The sequence below is a fragment of the Coregonus clupeaformis genome, chromosome 39 (genome assembly GCF_020615455.1).
Source record: "Coregonus clupeaformis isolate EN_2021a chromosome 39, ASM2061545v1, whole genome shotgun sequence".
NCBI classification, from domain to species: domain Eukaryota; kingdom Metazoa; phylum Chordata; class Actinopteri; order Salmoniformes; family Salmonidae; genus Coregonus; species Coregonus clupeaformis.
This window is the reverse complement of record NC_059230.1, coordinates 15,447,631-15,466,410: the sequence shown is the minus strand read 5'-3', so window position 1 is coordinate 15,466,410 and position 18,780 is coordinate 15,447,631. Positions and strand designations below refer to the sequence as shown.

General features: G+C 45.7%; 1 protein-coding gene across 8 annotated transcripts in view; it reads left to right on the top strand.

Moving 5' to 3' along the window:
* Window positions 1-18,780, top strand: part of LOC121554508 (peroxisome proliferator-activated receptor gamma coactivator 1-alpha) — a 49,488-nt gene that overhangs the window by 12,075 nt on the left and 18,633 nt on the right. For 3 of the 8 annotated variants that reach the window (XM_041868113.2, XM_041868114.2, XM_041868116.2), the window contains exons 3-6: window positions 12,954-13,148; window positions 14,141-14,263; window positions 16,361-17,678; window positions 18,530-18,575. In XM_041868113.2, coding sequence (XP_041724047.2) covers window positions 12,954-13,148; window positions 14,141-14,263; window positions 16,361-17,678; window positions 18,530-18,575 — 1,682 coding nt within the window. The remainder of the gene's footprint in view (window positions 1-12,953; window positions 13,149-14,140; window positions 14,264-16,360; window positions 17,679-18,529; window positions 18,576-18,780) is intronic. The other 5 variants (XM_041868119.2, XM_041868120.2, XM_041868117.2 and 2 more) reach the window with 3 other exon arrangements.

Sequence of the window (18,780 nt, the reverse complement as noted above, 5' to 3'; positions counted from 1 at the left end):
AGAGAACTGTACTGTACTGTGCATGGATGGAAAACCCAGCAACAGTATCATCTGACGACACCATATACTGTATAAGGTCCCAACACAGGTTGGGTCAGCTATGTGACCTAGTGTCCTGTATGTCTCCCTCCTGAACCCCTAAAGAGAACATGGGGTAAAGGTTAACCATGAAGAGGTCACATCCACCTCACATTTTCGTCAAAGTAGAATCTGGTCGCCAGCCACTGGAGTGAAGCCCCCATAGCTGGTTTATTGTATTTGTTACATCAGGATAGGTTGTGTTTCCTCTGAGGTTGTAATGTGTGTGTATGTTGTTGTTATTGTAAGAGTAAGGAGTAAAGTTGGCATGCTGTTGCTGCAATAAGTAGGCACTCACACTTCCTCAAGCTATACTAGTAGCTAGTGTGTGTGTGTGTGTATGTGGCTATTTTTAGTGCGAGAGGGTAATCTGTACTAAGAGCCTTTCAGGACCGCTTCTCTTTACCCTGGCCGGAAATGCTAAGCCAATAAGCCCCCTGCACGCACACACACACACACACACATACACTTACACATACACGCACCACACACACACACACACACATATACACACACACACAATACATACACACAAATACACAAATGAACCCAAACCGCAAGCCTTCCTGTATTATTTAATACTGTATACTTTCAAGCGGGTGGGAGTTAAAAACACTTGCTTTTCAGAGGGATAGAGAGAGCGAGGTAGAGTAAGAGAGAGAGTGAGAATACAGAGTGAAGAGAAAGGAGAGAAAGTGAATTAAAGAGAGAGTGAGAGCAAGTGAACGATAGAAAGAAGGAGTGAGGCCTTCAATCCATGGGTTCAGTGATTAGATGTGAAGTGCTATCAGTCCTATGTGATCCTCCTCTCCAGGAGAGGCATATCGATCAGAGGTGTGTAGCCCTCCCCAGCCTGGCAGCCCTGCCTTGCTCCAGCTAGCATTTCTGCACTAGCGCCTCTCTCTTCCCTAGCCCTACTCATAGAATAGGATGTTATTGACTGCACTGGAAATGTATAATTGGCTTGATAGAAAAAATTGGACTCTGTCTCTTAAAAAGTAGCTGGTCTTGATTGTTTGTTCTTCCACAGAGTGAGCGGTGTTTCTTCTTCTTGTATGCTTTTGATGTGGAAGTCAAACTCACAACCCTGGTCATTCCGGAACTACGTTCAGACCAATTGAGCTATGCGAACTGCATGCTTATGGTTCAAGCTTGTTTTCTCTATTTGAACATTTGGGCTCAGGCAGGGCCTTAAATAGTTGAAAAAGCTCTTGAAGTAATTCCTTGTGCTTGAGTGAGTGGCTGCTGAGATGACTCACATTGGCTTGACAATCATTACCACTGACAGACAGTAGGCTAAGCAGAAAGCTGCAGCATGGACATTGATGGTGTATGTGTGTGTGTGTGTGTGTGTGTGTGTGTGTGTGTGTGTGTGTGTGTGTGTGTGTGGAAAAGGGAAGGGGGGGTCTGCCTGTCTGCTTGCCTCTGTGTGTGTGCTGTGTTTATGGGGTAGATTAGTGGGTTCGTTCTCACTGGAAGGATGAACACATTTGTTATGAAGCACATTCGGGAAAAGTGTGCGTGTCCTCCGATGGGACTGTTGACCTAATTTAAGCAGTCAAAATAATGAGTGCTAGCTCGAAATCCCTCTATTCCTCCATCCCTGTCTGTGTCCAATACCACGTTAGTGTTGTCATTACTTATATTAACTGGCAGATTGTAGGCTTTGTACCCAGACAATTTTGTCTAGTATTGTCAATTATGCTGGCCAATTGCTAGCGGAGCAGAATAAGCTAGGCCTATATCAATGGGCAACGTCATGTCAAAACATCCACAGACTGCATCCCAATAATCTCTCCTTCATGCTGAAGTGTGCACTCGTTCACTACTCCCCACAAATTGAAAAGCATTGGATTGGTGTAGGCGTGGGCTAGAGGGCGTTTCCATGTACCAGTAATTGTCCTTCAAATCCATGAAGGTAGGTGAATAGGTGCTTTGGGAGAAAGTACAAGCTTTGGAGAGTTCATAAACGATGGTGTTAGATAGCTGGCCGATGCCCTCCCACATTTATGAGACAGAGACGGTGATATCATAATAAATACCAGCAGTAACCTTCAAACACTTAACACCATCCTCCATTTAAAGAAACTGAAGCACTTGAGGCAGGAGGCCACAGGTGTGTCAGTATGCATTTAGCTAATTAGCAATGCTTGCAAGCAGTCAGCTGACAATTAAAGGGACATTCCACTCAATCTAACATTCAAACAAACCGGAAAAATTGGAAAAATCTATTAACTGGATTTACCTGTGATAATGAATTGACATTTTATGATCCTAGATATATAAACACACAAAAATACATTCATATAAATTACAGTGAAGGCTACTCCTTGACAGGTATTTCAATAAAGGGTATTTCAATTTATTTAAGTCCACCTATGAAATCTTTCCTAATACCCATCTGTATTGATGCTGAGGACTTAGACTTTCTCTACTTAGTTTGGTCTGTGTAGCTCCACAGTTGAGGAGACATAATATCCCTCAATAGTCCCACTCAGACTGGTGAAGGTTTTGTAGGTCCTCTTATGTTTACCTGCTGCCTAGTGTGCCGCCATCCCAGAAAGGGCATCAGATTGCCAGTGGATGAAACGTGACTCTGATAACTTGCTCACAAAGTCAAGGCACGGACCAGGGTTACCTGCTGCAGCACCCAGACCAGAAACAACGGGGGAAAACACACACACATGCACAGAAGTCAAGGTAAAAGATAATGCATTTATTTAGTAATCAGCAAATAGCTTTTATGCAGTAGGTAAGTGCTGAGGTCTCTAGGCTTGATAAGATCATTTGCTTTCAGGTGTTTTCTGCTCTCCTTATTGTACTCAGCATAGAGTGTAAATTGAATAGGGTGACCTTTTGCCACAGAATCAAATTGACTGCATTTTCCAAAAAGATTTCTGTGGGTTCAATTACCATAAATTTGTGATATTGGGTCCATACCTTTCCCAACACGCACATACATAGACGCAAACCCATGCATACATAGAAACACACCCGCATGCACACACACACACGCACCCAATCGACGCAGTAGTGTGCTTCCCTGCATACCAAATATTTCCTGTTTGCGTCCCGGTACACAACACCACTGTATCTGTCCACCCCATTCTTGCTCTCTCCTTTCTCTGGCATGTATCCTCCATAGATATTACTGTGACAAATGAAAAGGCCCGCTGCTCTTGATGAGCTTGGCATGGTCTGAAAGGTTATGAGGGGAAAGGAGGGAAGGATGGAGGGGTGCAGCGGATATTATCCTTGGCAGTTCTGTGAGAAAAGGAGAAGCTTTTGCTGTTCTCTCTCCTTGTAAATGTCATGACAAAACACCCTCCCCTAACACCACACAAAATGTGTCTTGTTTTTGTTTCGTCTTGCTACACGCACGGTAATGGTAACAGGTACCAACGCGCGCTTTGGTGGAGGAAATGTGACAATGTCCGTTTTAACAAGGTTTGGACTTCAGAGCCCCACCCACACACACTCTCTGTCTACTGACCATCACCATCTACACGCCGACACGTACCGAGGGATGCTTAGCACTGCAGATTCATAGCTGCCTACTTAAGCAAACAGCTAGTTGCATGCCATTAGAAAAAAGGACAGAAAATATTCCCCACCTCTCACTCTGTATATAGTGGGATTTTTGATACAATCAAAGCTCTCGTGTCTGAAGTCCCATTTCAACTAAGTAGGAATGCAAGCACCTACATTTCTTGTGTCAACCTGGCTAATACAGAAAACCCCCACCCCTAACCACCACACGAAAGACCATCCAAACATTTTGATGGTGTATAATTACGTTATTTTTTTAAAAGAACAGGCTCGGAACACTCTGACCATCTGTTAGAAGGAGAGAGACGAAAAACAACAGCAGTTCTGCGTTAGGCCTTAGATGTGGATTCTCTAATCACACTGTTCATATAAACCCCCCTCATGGTCTGGCTTCAGCTGTCTGGTGATCGGGGACTCTCCTGGGCCTGTAACGCTTGTGACTAAGACTCTCCTCAGACTCTAGTAAGTCTAGTCACTGGAGACCTCCAGTTGTCTTCAGCAGTGGTGGTGGGCAGACTAGTCCAAACCTCCTGGGGGAGGGGAGGGTTTCTTTAGGCCTTCAGCCCCCCCCCCTCCCACCCCCTCTTTGCTAGAGGCATATGGAACCAACCACTGGCTTTCTCTTAATTTGTTGGTGTCCATCTCTTCATTTGTTGGTGTCCAACAGTCCGATCTCCTTAGAGATCCACCGTTGGCGGTGTGCGAGCAGCTATGTCTGATTGTTTCTGTCATGTGTACACCTGCTTAGAGAATCCTGAGCAAGGATTCAGGCTTGTTTCATGGCTGCTGATGTTGTTGTGGTGGCGTAGCTTTTGCTGACTCCCCTGACTTTTGACCCAGAGGTACTGCACAACCAGTAAGGCTGAAGTCTAAAAATTGCCGTAGGACGAGGTGGCGTCAGCAGATTTTCGAGACCTGGGCATGTTTTGCATCAGGGTTTCGGTCAAGAGTTGTGGTGGGACAGCTGGAGCTGTCGGTCAAAGACTGTCCATCAACCTTTTACAAACTAGAATAAAGAGACGTTTTCTTCGAAACACGTTTGGGTTACTCTCAGAATCAGAGTGAGTTGTGTCTGATTTGATGGTCTTCGACAGAGAATCGGTCAAAAGGATTTTATCCCGCTCTTGCGCTCTCTCTCTCGCGCTCTCCATTCTCAACACATAGCACTCTAACGGTTGAAATGGCTCCCAGGACACACATCATCAGTGCTGGCCTCAGGGTATACACTTCTACCTCACACAGTCCAAGGCTTCACCGACAGGCCAGAATGTAGTTTCCACTGTTGTCACACTGGTTGTCAATGGGAGTGACGTGACAGTGATATCCTGCCTTTGAAATCACTCCTGACATCACTGAAAAACTGTGTGTAGGGCCAAGATTTCTGATTTGGATCAAACGGTCAGTGGTCATAATACTACTCCAGGATCTCTAGTAGTACATTCCTAAGAGCTTAGGCAAGCTAGGATATGAGCCCTCTTATGGCATTAGCTCAGCAGAGAGGGAAATGGTCTGATTTCAGCTGAGTGGACGACCCACAGTTTTGACCACTCTTATCTGTATGTAAAACCCAGACGGTCAAGGAATTTTATTGCTGGGTAAATGGGCAGTATACGTGTGTTTATTTCTCTGTGTGTGGCGTGTGTGTGTGCGTGTGTGTGTTTTTGTGTGTGGCGTGGAGATGGGCAACAGTCTTGGCTCACAACCATTTCAGGTGTTGACCGATGCCACCTGGTGAGCCTTGTGTCCAAAGCAAGCAGACCCCAGTCTCTTGCTTGGGATCGTTTGCTTGGGAAATGGACTTTGAATAATCCGATGCACTGTTGACTCCAGTATCCAGACGGTAAAACGAGACCGGCCTTCAGCTCTGGCATCTGTTACCTGGCCAATCATGGCCTTGACAAATTTGACAGTTTTAACATGTAGTTTTATGACTCGTAACACTGAGACAGACAGTGCAGCCAGACACACACGCATGTATGCACACAGACACACACACACACACACACACACTAAAGAGCTATACAGCACTGTTATGTATTGTGTTGTTCCTATAGGTTACAATCACCTTCTCTCTCCCTCCCAGTAAATGTGCTAAATGACTGGCATATCTGGTGGCTGCACGATTTGTCCCCGCAGTGCATCGTGCTGCACCTTAAAGCCTATTCATGGTCAAACCGGAAAATGCGGTGGCCGTACAGCATTTACGGCGATGCGGCCTCCGCAGAGCAGAGTGTGTCATACGCATCCAATAAATTGGTCTGCACCACTTAAAACGCACCACTCTTAGTGATTCAGGGCTAATCTCTATAGCCAGCCAGCTACTTACAAGCAGCTGGCTAAATTAAAAGACATGACCTTACCTCTTCTGAGATGTTGGAGTTGGTTTCCCGGTGCTTGACATAGGAGCTCAGCCAAGACAGCATGAAGTAAAAAGTGGCACTGTTGCATTGCAACAAATATTGTGGTTAAACTCAAATATACTAATTGAAAAAAAAACGTTCTTTTTTGAGAAAATGTTTATAAAAGGTATAACCTTCGTAAATTATATTATCGGTAGGAATGGTGGAGTTATGTCCCACATGCAGCTAACAAAAACATATGGAAATGACTGCTCTACCCAAAATTACAACCAAATAATTGCAGCATTACCGCAAAAATGGAAGAGGAAAGTGGAAGGGGGAAAAAGTAAGGAACTTGTCTGTCGGCCTTGCATTACAGAACATAATTGGTTAAAGAAAATTGTGATAAATAAAAAAGTTTACCAGTTTCATTTAAGGACCAAAAGATTGACAGCCGTCCCATATAGATTGCAAAATATTTGCGAATACATTTTTGACGTACCGATTCCATGGCATAGTGTTTATGAACTGATACGCAAAACGACACCGGATTCAAAACTTAGAATTTTTCAATTTAAATTATTACAGTGGGGAAAAAAAGTATTTAGTCAGCCACCAATTGTGCAAGTTCTCCCACTTAAAAAGATGAGAGAGGCCTGTAATTTTCATCATAGGTACACGTCAACTATGACAGACAAAATGAGAAAAAAAATCCTGAAAATCACATTGTAGGATTTTTAATGAATTTATTTGCAGATTATGGTGGAAAATAAGTATTTGGTCAATAACAAAAGTTTCTCAATACTTTGTTATATACCCTTTGTTGGCAATGACACAGTTCAAACGTTTTCTGTAACTCTTCACAAGGTTTTCACACACTGTTGCTGGTATTTTGGCCCATTCCTCCATGCAGATCTCCTCTAGAGCAGTGATGTTTTGGGGCTGTCGCTGGGCAACACGGACTTTCAACTCCCTCCAAAGATTTTCTATGGGGTTGAGATCTGGAGACTGGCTAGCCACTCCAGGACCTTGCAAGCCACTCCTTCGTTGCCCGGGCGGTGTGTTTGGGATCATTGTCATGCTGAAAGACCCAGCCACGTTTCATCTTCAATGCCCTTGCTGATGGAAGGAGGTTTTCACTCAAAATCTCACGATACATGGCCCCATTCATTCTTTCCTTTACACGGATCAGTCGTCCTGGTCCCTTTGCAGAAAAACAGCCCCAAAGCATGATGTTTCCACCCCCATGCTTCACAGTAGGTATGGTGTTCTTTGGATGCAACTCAGCAGAGTTGAGTTTTCACCAAAAAGTTATATTTTGGTTTCATTTGACCATATGACATTCTCCCAATCCTCTTCTGGATCATCCAAATGCACTCTAGCAAACTTCAGACGGGCCTGGACATGTACTGGCTTAAGCAGGGGGACACGTCTGGCACTGCAGGATTTGAGTCCCTGGCGGTGTAGTGTGTTACTGATGGTAGGCTTTGTTACTTTGGTCCCAGCTCTCTGCAGGTCATTCACTAGGTCCCCCCGTGTGGTTCTGGGATTTTTGCTCACCGTTCTTGTGATCATTTTGACCCCACGGGGTGAGATCTTGCGTGGAGCCCCAGATCGAGGGAGATTATCAGTGGTCTTGTATGTCTTCCATTTCCTAATAATTGTTCCCACAGTTGATTTCTTCAAACCAAGCTGCTTACCTATTGCAGATTCAGTTTTCCCAGCCTGGTGCAGGTCTACAATTTTGTTTCTGGTGTCCTTTGACAGCTCTTTGGTCTTGGCCATAGTGGAGTTTGGAGTGTGACTGTTTGAGGTTGTGGACAGTTGTCTTTTATACTGATAACAAGTTCAAACAGGTGCCATTAATACAGGTAACGAGTGGAGGACAGAGGAGCCTCTTAAAGAAGAACTTACAGGTCTGTGAGAGCCAGAAATCTTGCTTGTTTGTAGGTGACCAAATACTTATTTTCCACCATAATTTGCAAATAAATTCATTAAAAATCCTACAATGTGATTTTCTGGAATTTATTTTCTCATTTTGTCTGTCATAGTTGACGTCTACCTATGATGAAAATTACAGGCCTCTCTCATCTTTTTAAGTGGGAGAACATGCACAATTGGTGGCTGACTAAATACTTTTTTTCCCCACTGTATATAAAATTCTTGCTACCAATAGAATGGATACAATCTTCCCAGCTCTGCAGATTTGGCTGTGAAGAGACAGAATCATTAGATCATTTGTTTTGGTACTGTCCATTTGTAGCTTGTTTCTGGACACAGGTCCAGGAATGGCTGAAGGATTGCAATATTTGCATGGAGCTGACCCTGCAGATAGCACTACTGGGTGATCTGAAAAGTCATAGTCAATCGATCAATAATATAATAATACTTTTAGCAAAAATGTTTATTTTCATTTCACAAACTGTAGAAACATTGAGAATAGAAAGGTTCAGAACTTTTGTAAAACATCACAGTACAGTTGAAAAATATATGGCAAATAGAAATCCAATATGGATGGTGTTAAGAGATAGATGGGAGGTGTTGAATGGAGCTGAAGGATGGGACTAATAACAACAACTACTAACAACAAGATAACTAGTGTAAGATATGCTGTGTCCATAATAAGTATATAGGTTATATATTGTGAGCTTTTCTGAAAGAGCACAGTTAGAAAGATATGGCATATAGAAGCATAACAGATGGACATCATGAAAATGATCGGAGGAAGTTCAGGAGTAAAAACAAACAAAAATAATTATTGACTGTGTCCATAAAATTTATATAGTATGTATGAGCATAAAGTAGAGGCCTAAGCGTTGTTGTTCGCTAGTTTACTCCAATTGGGGAAGGGATGGTGGGGTTGGAAGGTAATAAAGGGAAATATATATATTTTTAAAGGATATGTATGTATATATATGTATGTATATATATATATATGCGAGGGGGGAAAAAAACATATGGGGGATTGGAAGTGATGCAGACAATTACATTGATGGAAGTTACAATCTATCTGCAATATTAAAGCTGATCTACCCCCTACAAAAAAATTAAGGGCCACTGTTTTCCCACCTGCATCTCCACTTAGACCATTTAAGAATTTTTGCTTTACGGACTTGTCCCACAACTGCCTCCACTTCTTATGGCAAGTGTCCCCTTCCATCGCCATTACCTCCCCGATCTCTTTCTCCCTCATTTTTGTGTCTTTGAAATCCCTACACGAGGTATCATAAAGATGTTTATATTTGCAAACTTGTTCTGATAGCCTTTCGTCAAAGTTCTCCATATTTGTTGTCATGGAAGTTGTCAAGGAAGTGAGTTTGTGTTTATACAGGACCTACTGCCCCCACCTACCATCAACCAATCATGTAAATGCGGAGCTATACGGAGCCCTCCACATTGTTATAAAATTTGGGAGGTGCATGGCATCACCGTTCAGAGCTTGATTTGGCCTCCGCAAGCCTCCGGAGGCTCCTCAATTGCGTCATACTCTCTGTACGGAGCCTCCGCACCACATTGCCGGATCAAGCATAAATCGGCCCTTTCCCTCCCCCCTCTCCTGCCATATGTTGCGCCACTGTGACCAGCTGACTTGTCAGCTCGACTAACGCCTTAGTGGCGGCTGACTGATTTATTTCCTCTGAAATCTGGGGCAATAATACAGAATGACATTATTTGTTTATCAAATCTAATGCTGCTTTCTTGGTGGAGTTGTGACGTTGAAGCGACTCACCTCCCCTCTCCTAGCATGGATTCCCCTCCGTTTCTGATTGTGCTTTGATTAGACAAAGCAGCACAATTAAATTGTCAAGGCGCGGATTTAACCCCGAGCAATTCGCAGGCCAATTTATTAAGAAATGTTTTCTGTCTGTGTGGACTGACTTTTTTTTTAAATTTCTCCCCTTATTTGCGGAGAGAGTCTAAACAGTACTTTCAATAACATATGACCCATTTAGAATGAGAGGATTTTTTTCTTCTCCCTGAGTGGCTGTTGTAACGGTCTTTCATTTTAAGATAACAGCAGTGCACGATTGTCTGTATAAAATTCACCTCTCTCTTATTGAATGATCAGGTTTCCAATTGTGGAAACTTTTAGAGTGTTTTTTTTATTCCCCACCTTCAAAGATGTAAAGATGCACTTGAAATGTGATCCCTGGCGCATTGCTTGGAGGCTTCAAATCTTCAAGAAGCAATTAGTCCATTTAATTTGGCTATTTGCCTCGCAGTTCAAAAGTGTATGTTTATTTTTTTAAACACACACACCCCGTTATCAGTGGCATGAATAATATCGCTGGAACACAATGGCTCGGCGGAACTCAATAAAATAGTTAAAGCAAGGACGATTTCAAAGACAGCCTGTCTGATAACAAAGGACCTCACCTGATAATGACTGGTGTGCTGCTTTTTTTTCTGAGGCAGGGGAGGGAAGGAGGGAGGTGGGAGAGAGATGGAATGGTCCTGCCGGCGCTTGCCAGCATGCTTTATGGCTAATTGAAGTGCTTGGAGTAAAACAGCCATGAATGGCACCCTTTAGAATTGAAGCGGGTTAATATATCGTGATCCCACAATTAGCCTTGGATTGTTAAGATCTCTTTAATTCAGTGAGGTCCATTAACCAGGATGGGAGAGATGGTGCTCCCACCGAGGCCATTTCTTTTTCTTTTCTTCTGCCACCCCCATTTCATTCTCTCAACAGCTGCTGTGGTAATCGATAAAAGAGGACTCGGCTGTCAGTGGGTTGCCAGGTTAGCCCCGATGGCCTCCCCCCTTTGCGGTTGAATATCTCAACCCAATCGGTCCAAGTGAAAGATTTCTCCCAAGAGGGTGCTTTTGGCTGGTGAAGAGTCAAGGGGTAGTGGATTGACTTTGGTCCAGTGAAGCGGTGAGAGGATGGTCTTAAGCTAGCATGGCAAAGCTGGGCTTTGCTGGACAGGGGCTCTCTCAAGAGGAGAACCACTTTCTCAGGTCTCCTTTTTCCCCCCAGCCCCTGAAAATCCCCTGACTGGCCTGGGACTCTCACCAGCCGGAGCTTTAGCAAGGCCTGTAGCATGACCGTCACAACTTGAGCTTTTACAAGTGTCCCTTTCACAGCATTACAGTCCCCCAGGGGGTTATCTTGTGGGACACGGCCTACCTCTCAAGTTTAGCAATACTTTTTCTAACTCGACCAGAGCCTTGTAAAAATTCCTGATACTACTCCCTTCCGATGAGGCTCGGTGGCCTTTTGAACTTCTACTGGCACTAGGTCAGACAGTGGTCTTGATTTCGCACGCAAAGCATATGCATACTGGAAAAGACTTTAGACTGGAAAGGAGGTTAAAAAAAAACGCCACCCAAGCCTTCAGTGAAATGTTGTTTAAGTTGAATCCAAACAGATGGTTCTCCATTTAAAGCCTCATTTGAGATAATCTGAAATTATCCCAGTTACAATTTTCTAGCTGAGGAGTGCATGTTAGGTTCTAAGAAAAGGATCAGGCTGTATCAACTGTTATTACCCACCCGCTTAGCGCACGGCTAATAAAGTGGGATGTCGGAAAACTGTGAACGGCAACATAGGTTCCGGCACGCTGAATTGAAGCTCTTTTGCAAGTAATTAAACAGCATGGTACCACTTCGGGAGCAATTTCCTGCTAACCGTTTACTGCCAGTGCTGGCGTGGCCCCAGTCACCATTTTGTTATCTCTGTGAAATTATGTCCCTTTTTATAATTTTATAATAATGACTGAGAGCACGTTGTTAGAGGGTAAATATTGTCTGAATGGGCATTGGATTCACATTCTCCTCACTGTCAGCTAGCTAACACAAATGCTTAGGCTATCTGTGCCATCTTCCCAAAATATTGAGAAAAATATATAAATGGCCGCTATCTCAGAAGCTCTAAAGCTTCTCCTGTGAAGAGCTATCTACGGTGGTGTGTAATCGTGAGAAACTCATAGGGGTTGAATGGGAGCAAGCGGCCCGGGGTAATTGTGTGCACGTGGGAGCCAAGCCAGAGCAGGCAAGTGGCGCTATCTGAAGGGATGGTTCCCCCTCGGCGGGATGATCGCAACATGCTATCGGCGAGAGATGCTAATCCTGCTGTGTGGCATAAAGGGATTTGATTTTATTCTTATTGGGCTCGCCGTGGAGCGTCCCGGGGCGATTGCTGTTTATCTTTTCCTGTCTTTTCGGTTCCCCTGGGTTTTGTCCTGGAACTTCCAGTGCCTGTCGTCTCTCCCCCCTTCCCTCCATACCCCTCTCTCTCACACACCTCCCCTGTCAATGCTAGGCAGCTCACATCTCTCCCTCTCTGTCTCTTTCTCTCTCTCTCTCTCTCTCTCTTCACCCATTTAACTGGGGAAACAGCTGCAGCAAACTCACAACATCCACTTCAAAGGGGAACAAGAGGCGAGAACAGGACTTTATTTAGAAATGTTGACGGCAACTTTCCCCTCGCACACGCTTCTCGACGGACGTCAGTTGTCTTTTCCCGACGCTTAAAACCCCCCATTAATTTAGCATTAGCAGGCGGTAATTCGCCTTATCGGAGGATTGCTCGCAAACATCTTGTCGACAAGCCTATCGTTCCCTCTTCTGAGGGGAGAGTTGAGGGATTGAAGCAACTCAACATCCCTTCGTCCCTATCTGCTCCCCCCTAGATACTTTGCTGTGTGTCACCCTTGTTAATGGATTTTTGGGGGGAGATATTATTTTGGTCCAGTAAGCTGCATGCTTAAAATATGAGTGACAGGCCTGACTCATGCGCGCAGTGAGAGAATTGTGGTTTTAAAAGAAATAGGACTCCAGAAAAGAGCCGCTCTGCTGCAAAACTGGCCTACTCTATTAACAATAGAAGTGTGTTACCACCCACCCTCCCAACCCCCTCTGCAAAAAAATACACATGCTGGTAAAGCAACTTCTCCAAACTAAAATGTCCTATTTCTCTCTCCATCCCCCTTCCTCTCTCTCTCTCTTCTCTCTCTCTCTTCGCTCTTCTCTTCCCCTCCTAAGAAGATAGATGAGGAAAATGAGGCCAACTTGCTGGCAGTGCTTACAGAAACGCTGGATAGCATCCCGGTGGACGAGGACGGATTGCCTTCGTTCGAGGCCCTGGCAGATGGGGACGTGACCAATGCCAGCGACCAGAGCTGTCCCTGCACCCCCGACGGTTCGCCACCCACCCCCGAACCAGAGGAGCCCTCCTTGGTAAGACCCTGTTCCGCCCCCTCCCTCATCCCCCAGCACACCCCTTTCCCTTCACCCCCTTTGCCAGGGCCTCCGTCGACACCAGATAAGGCGCTGTGAGCGAAGCAGGCCGGTGACCAAAAATGTATATGTGCCTTGCAGGCCTTCAGCTTTGGCAGCCCAGCCGCCGCCACCCCCCATGCCCCCCCTTGTGCATGTCGGTCTGTGGGCTGAGATGAGCCATGATGCAGATGCATGGATGAAAGAGTAAATCAAATTGATCAGTGTTAGCTGTGAGGTGCTAATTACATTGTAGTGTACTAGCTGCGCCAATGTAATGATACATTCACAGTGCTGGGTCTGGTATGGGCGACGCTATGCCACGGGCCTCGAAATCGAGCTAGGGATGTAATGAGAAAAGGGAAATCCATCTCATCTCATCTAATGTCAGTGGGCCATACTAATCCCAGAGCCATCATTGGAGAAAGACTGTTTCCTGATGAAAGTTGGTCATACCGGTGTATTTGTTACGAAACACACAACATGACTACGTAACCCCTTTGATTTGGCCTTTCCTGAGGGGGTTTGACCAGGAATGTTTATTTTGTTCAGTTCTAGTCCATTGTATTTCATGCTGGCTCCGTTTGACCAACCTATCCACACTAGTAAAGCACGGCCATTGTGTACTCCAAAACAACTGCCACAGTAATTCTCGTTGACTTGTCCTTTTAACACTGTAAATAAAGAGAAAGAAGACCTGCTTGATAGATAGTAATGAGTTTGTCTTCATGAGGGCTTCTGTGTTGTTGTTACAACTACACCAAGATAAATCGAACATCCTCAGTCACACATTTACAAAAGCATTGACTATCTCTCTCTCTGATCATTTAATTTAGTGAAATGTTGAAATTTCAGAGGCAACGGCAGTTTGGGTAAACTCTACTCACTGCTTTTTTCTCTATTCTCTCTTCCTCCCTCCTTTCTTCTCTGTTCTGTGTGTTTTTTTTTTGCAGCTGAAGAAGCTCCTTCTGGCACCCGCAAACTCCCAGCTCAGCTATAATCAATACATAGGCGACAAGGCACAAAACCATGCAGCCAGCAACCTTCGGATCAGACCAACACCTGCTGTTGTCAAGGTAGCTACCCAGTTGCACCGTTCGCTCACTTCAAAGGCACCGCTTCCGTGGGCCCCTCCATGTTTGTTTATCATCTATGTTCTCGTCTTTTTTTTCATTGCCGGCCTTGGAAGATGTTAAACTTCTGCTCCACTGCCATCTCGTAATAAAAACAGGCTGATTGCCTGTTCAGCTTTCCAGGCGAGGCATCGGGACTGTAACGGTGTCGGTCGAAAATCAAAGCGCTCCTTGTAGTAAGATTGCTGCTGATGACTAAATCAAAAATATCTAGTGATACAGTCTCATTGTTTCCATTAGGTTACCCTCTATCTACTGTTAGTGTTCTGTAGAGGGAATGGGTTTTCCATTTAGATTAATGTAGTATTTTATTGGGTGTATAATGGGCACAGGAATACAAATTAAATGAAATAGGTGATTCCAGTATTTTGCTGCTTGCCGCATTTCATTGGAACATGATGGATGCTCTTGAAGATTAGATTTTTATTTAGTACGATAGCACATAAATAATGCATTCGATTACTCGTCCTTGTTCAGAGAAACTTCTGGAATGCGTTGGTAGCATTGTTGTCTAGTAAACAGCGCATACGGGAGCAGTTGTGTTGTGCACACACAGAGCTAACACATCTCTGGAAAGTCTATTTTTAAACCGTGCTTTTGACTCATCCATTTCTGGAGCACGGAGCTATGAGGACTCCCCCAGGACAGGGGATGAGCGCACAGAGCTGCTGCGGTGCCGCTCGGGGGCCACGCAATTAAGATGATGGGCGGGCGACGCTCCCACCACCGCCTCCCAAACAGTTGGGCAGACCCGTTGTGCTGAGCCTCACTCTCTTTTTTATTTATTTTTATTTCACCTTTATTTAACCAGGTAAGCCAGTTGAGAACAAGTTCTCATTTACAACTGCGACCTGGCCAAGATAAAGCAAAGTAGTGCGATAAAAACAACAACACAGAGTTACATATGGGGTAAAAAAAACATAAAGTCAAAAAAAATACAACAGAAAATATATATACAGTGTGTGTAATAATAATAATAATAATAATTACAATTAGTATTAACACTGGAATGCTAGATGTGCAATAGATGATGTGCAAATAGAGATACTGGGGTGCAAAAGAGCAAAAATAAATAACAATATAGGGATGAGGTAGTTGGGTAGGCTAATTTCAGATGGGCTGTGTACAGGTGCAGTGATCGGTAAGGTGCTCTGACAACTGATGCTTAAAGTTAGTGAGGGAGATAAGAGTCTCCAGCTTCAGAGATTTTTGCAATTCGTTCCAGTCATTGGCAGCAGAGAACTGGAAGGAATGGCGGCCAAAGGAGGTGTTGGCTTTGGGGATGACCAGTGAGATATACCTGCTGGAGCGCAGACTACGGGTGGGTGCTGCTATGGTGACCAATGAGCTAAAATAAGGCGGGGATTTGCCTAGCAGTGATTTATAGATGGCCTGGAGCCAGTGGGTTTGACGACTTAACATGTAGTGAGGACCAGCCAACAAGAGCGTACAGGTCACAGTGGTGGGTAGTGTATGGGGCTTTGGAGACAAAACGGATGGCACTGTGATAGACTACATCCAATTTGCTGAGTAGAGGGTTGGAGGCTATTTTGTAAATGACATCGCCGAAGTCAAGGATCGGTAGGATAGTCAGTTTTACGAGGGCATGTTTGGCAGCATGAGTGAAGGAGGCTTTGTTGCGGAATAGGAAGCCGATTCTAGATTTAACTTTGGATTGGAGATTCTTAATGTGAGTCTGGAAGGAGAGTTTACAGTCTAACCAGACACCTAGGTATTTGTAGTTGTCCACATACTCTAGGTCAGACCCGTCGAGAGTAGTGATTCTAGTCGGGTGGGCGGGTGCCAGCAGCGTTCGATTGAAGAGCATGCATTTAGTTTTACTAGTGTTTAAGAGCAGTTGGAGGCTACTGAAGGAGTGTTGTATGGCATTGAAGCTCGTTTGGAGGTTTGTTAACACAGTGTCCAATGAAGGGCCAGATGTATACAAAATGGTGTCGTCTGCGTAGAGGTGGATCTGAGAGTCTCTCTCTTCCTTAATCTCTTTTAACTCTCTTTCTTTCTTTCTACCTCCCCCTGCAGACGGAGATCTCCTGGAACAGCAAGCCGAGGGGGGGCTGTCCGCAGCAGAGCCGTCTAGTGAGGCGCCCGTGCACCGAGCTGCTCAAGTACCTGACTGCCACTGACGACATTCTCCTCCAGACCAAAGCCAGCGAAGCCAAGAGCGCCTGGGGGGGCGGCGGCAAAGACAAGGGCGGCCTGCTAGGCGCCTCCTCCACCTCCTCGTCGCCGTCCTCCTCCTCCACTTCCTCCTTCTCCTCGCTCTCCTCCTCCTCCTCGATCGCCTCCAAGAAGAAGTCGTCCTCGTCATCCGTCGTGTCGCAGCAGCAACAGCAGCATCACCAGCGAGGTGAGAGCCGGGCTGCTGGCGAGTGTAGTGTGGCTGGTGTGGGGGCTGGGAAGTGGCGTCGTTGCGCTCATGGGGCTGGTGGCACTGAGGGACAGTCCGAACCCGCGGCGGCACCCGCTCCTGTCCCCCCAACACGTAGGAACGGCAGTGCCCATGCCCGCCCCAAACTGGAGCGCAGGCCGTCCAGTGAAGAAGGAAGGCCGCCAGGTCCGCAGCCTGCGGTGGACGCGGGGCGCCTGGCAGCCGCTAGGTTCATTAGGTACATGCATTCTTATTCTCTCCCTCCTAGAGAGACGGGTCAGACAGGCAGCTGTGGGCGTTGCCCTGAGGTGGGCACTGCCACTCAGGCTAGCGAGTGCTGGGGCGGGCATGGCCGTGGTGCGGCGGCGTGTAGGCATATCACAGTGACCATTAAGAAAAGAGAGGGGGAGCCGGGGCATCCGTTGCTTAGCCAGCTGCTGACCTCCAAGCAGAGGCCCGCCCGCTATCGGGCCCACTTGCTCCCGCCCACTACTACCCCTCAGCCCCGCAAGAGCAGTTCATCAAGAATGAGCTCTGGAGTCCTGGAGAGGGATCAGTGTCCCAGCCAGGCTATTGAGGTGGAGGAGAAGTACAGAGGGACTGTCAATATCAATCCCGGCAGCAGGGGTCTCAGACAGGCCAAGGAGCCTGATTCGGACCCCTTGTTGGCCGAGAGCTTAGGCCTAGGCAGCTGGGTTAGCCAGCCAGACCAGGGGCTAGATTTGGGGCTGGAGCTGGGCTTCGGTTGGCCGGAGGTTGGCCTGGTGGAGCAGGCTGGCTGTTTCAGGGAGGAGGTCCGCAATGATGATGCCATGTGCAGCCCCATGGCGCTCTCACAGGGCCTGCCAAGCCCACTCTTCCCAGATTCTAGAATTCCAGACCCCACGCCCTCCATCACACAAGGGCAGCAGCACCTACACAGGCAGGCAGTCTGCAGGCACCCCGATGACCAGGGCCTGCCATTGTTAGGTAATCATCGCTGCATCCCCGCCCTCTCTCTCTCTCTTCTCCTGCTCTAACCACTTTCCAGTTTGACTACACACTAACCCCTATGCTAATTCGACGCTAGCTATCACTCTGAGAACAACAAATAAATTGCTAGATGCACGATCTATTCCAAAAGGCATTCTTTCTAATTGGTACAGACCCTTGCCTCAAGATTGACTTAAGGGGAGGTGGGAGAGGGGTAGTAGCCTGTTACGCGTTGATACATTATGGCATCTGTTAAATAAACAACTATCTGGCTGGATCAAGCTGAGTGTTCTGAATGTCTACCTAGCTAGACTCGGCAGAGCACTGCTCTAATGTCTAACTGAGCTTCACTCTTTAGCTGCAGTTGGAGACAGCCAGAGCCTCAGGCAACTGCACAAGCTTCCTTGACTCTCCTTTCTTCCTCTGCTTTTGGTTCCAAATGCATGCGACAATTACTTCATGGGGGGTGGGGGTCACCACCACCACCACCTCTCATTGCCATGTGTACTGTTTGTGCCCAATTTTTTTTTTGGTATTGAGTGGGATATCTGTGTCAAACGGTGTACTCTGAACACATGTGCTAATGCCATCACTTCATCCTGCCTCACAAAGTGAACAGTCAACCAAAAGAACAGATGGGGTCAATAGAGAAAGCCTATTGGTTATTTGCTCTTCTAAACCAATAGCAAGAGAGCATTATTCTAATCGTACTAGGTTGGGTTTTGTAACATTACCTGATTTGAATGCCCCAATCTGAGATCAATTTGCAGATGTGGACCTGATCTCTTCTGCCTCAACTTGTTATCTATCTAGTTAAATAATTACCAATGCTCCTTTGTGTTCTGCAGCCAAACCAACCACCTTGCCACTTCCTTTGACCCCAGAGTCTCCAAAGTAAGTGCAAGAGTTTTTCAACATTCTACATAGACCAGACAACAACAAAAAAGAACAAAGACAAATAAAAAGACAAAGAATTAGCACCAAGATGAGGCATTTTGTTAACTCTCATTTCCATTTCTAAGATCACAAAGCCCTTTTATTAAAGTCACATTTTCCTGTGTTGAGTAAATTGGTGTGTTCAATCCCTTTTGTCTTTCAG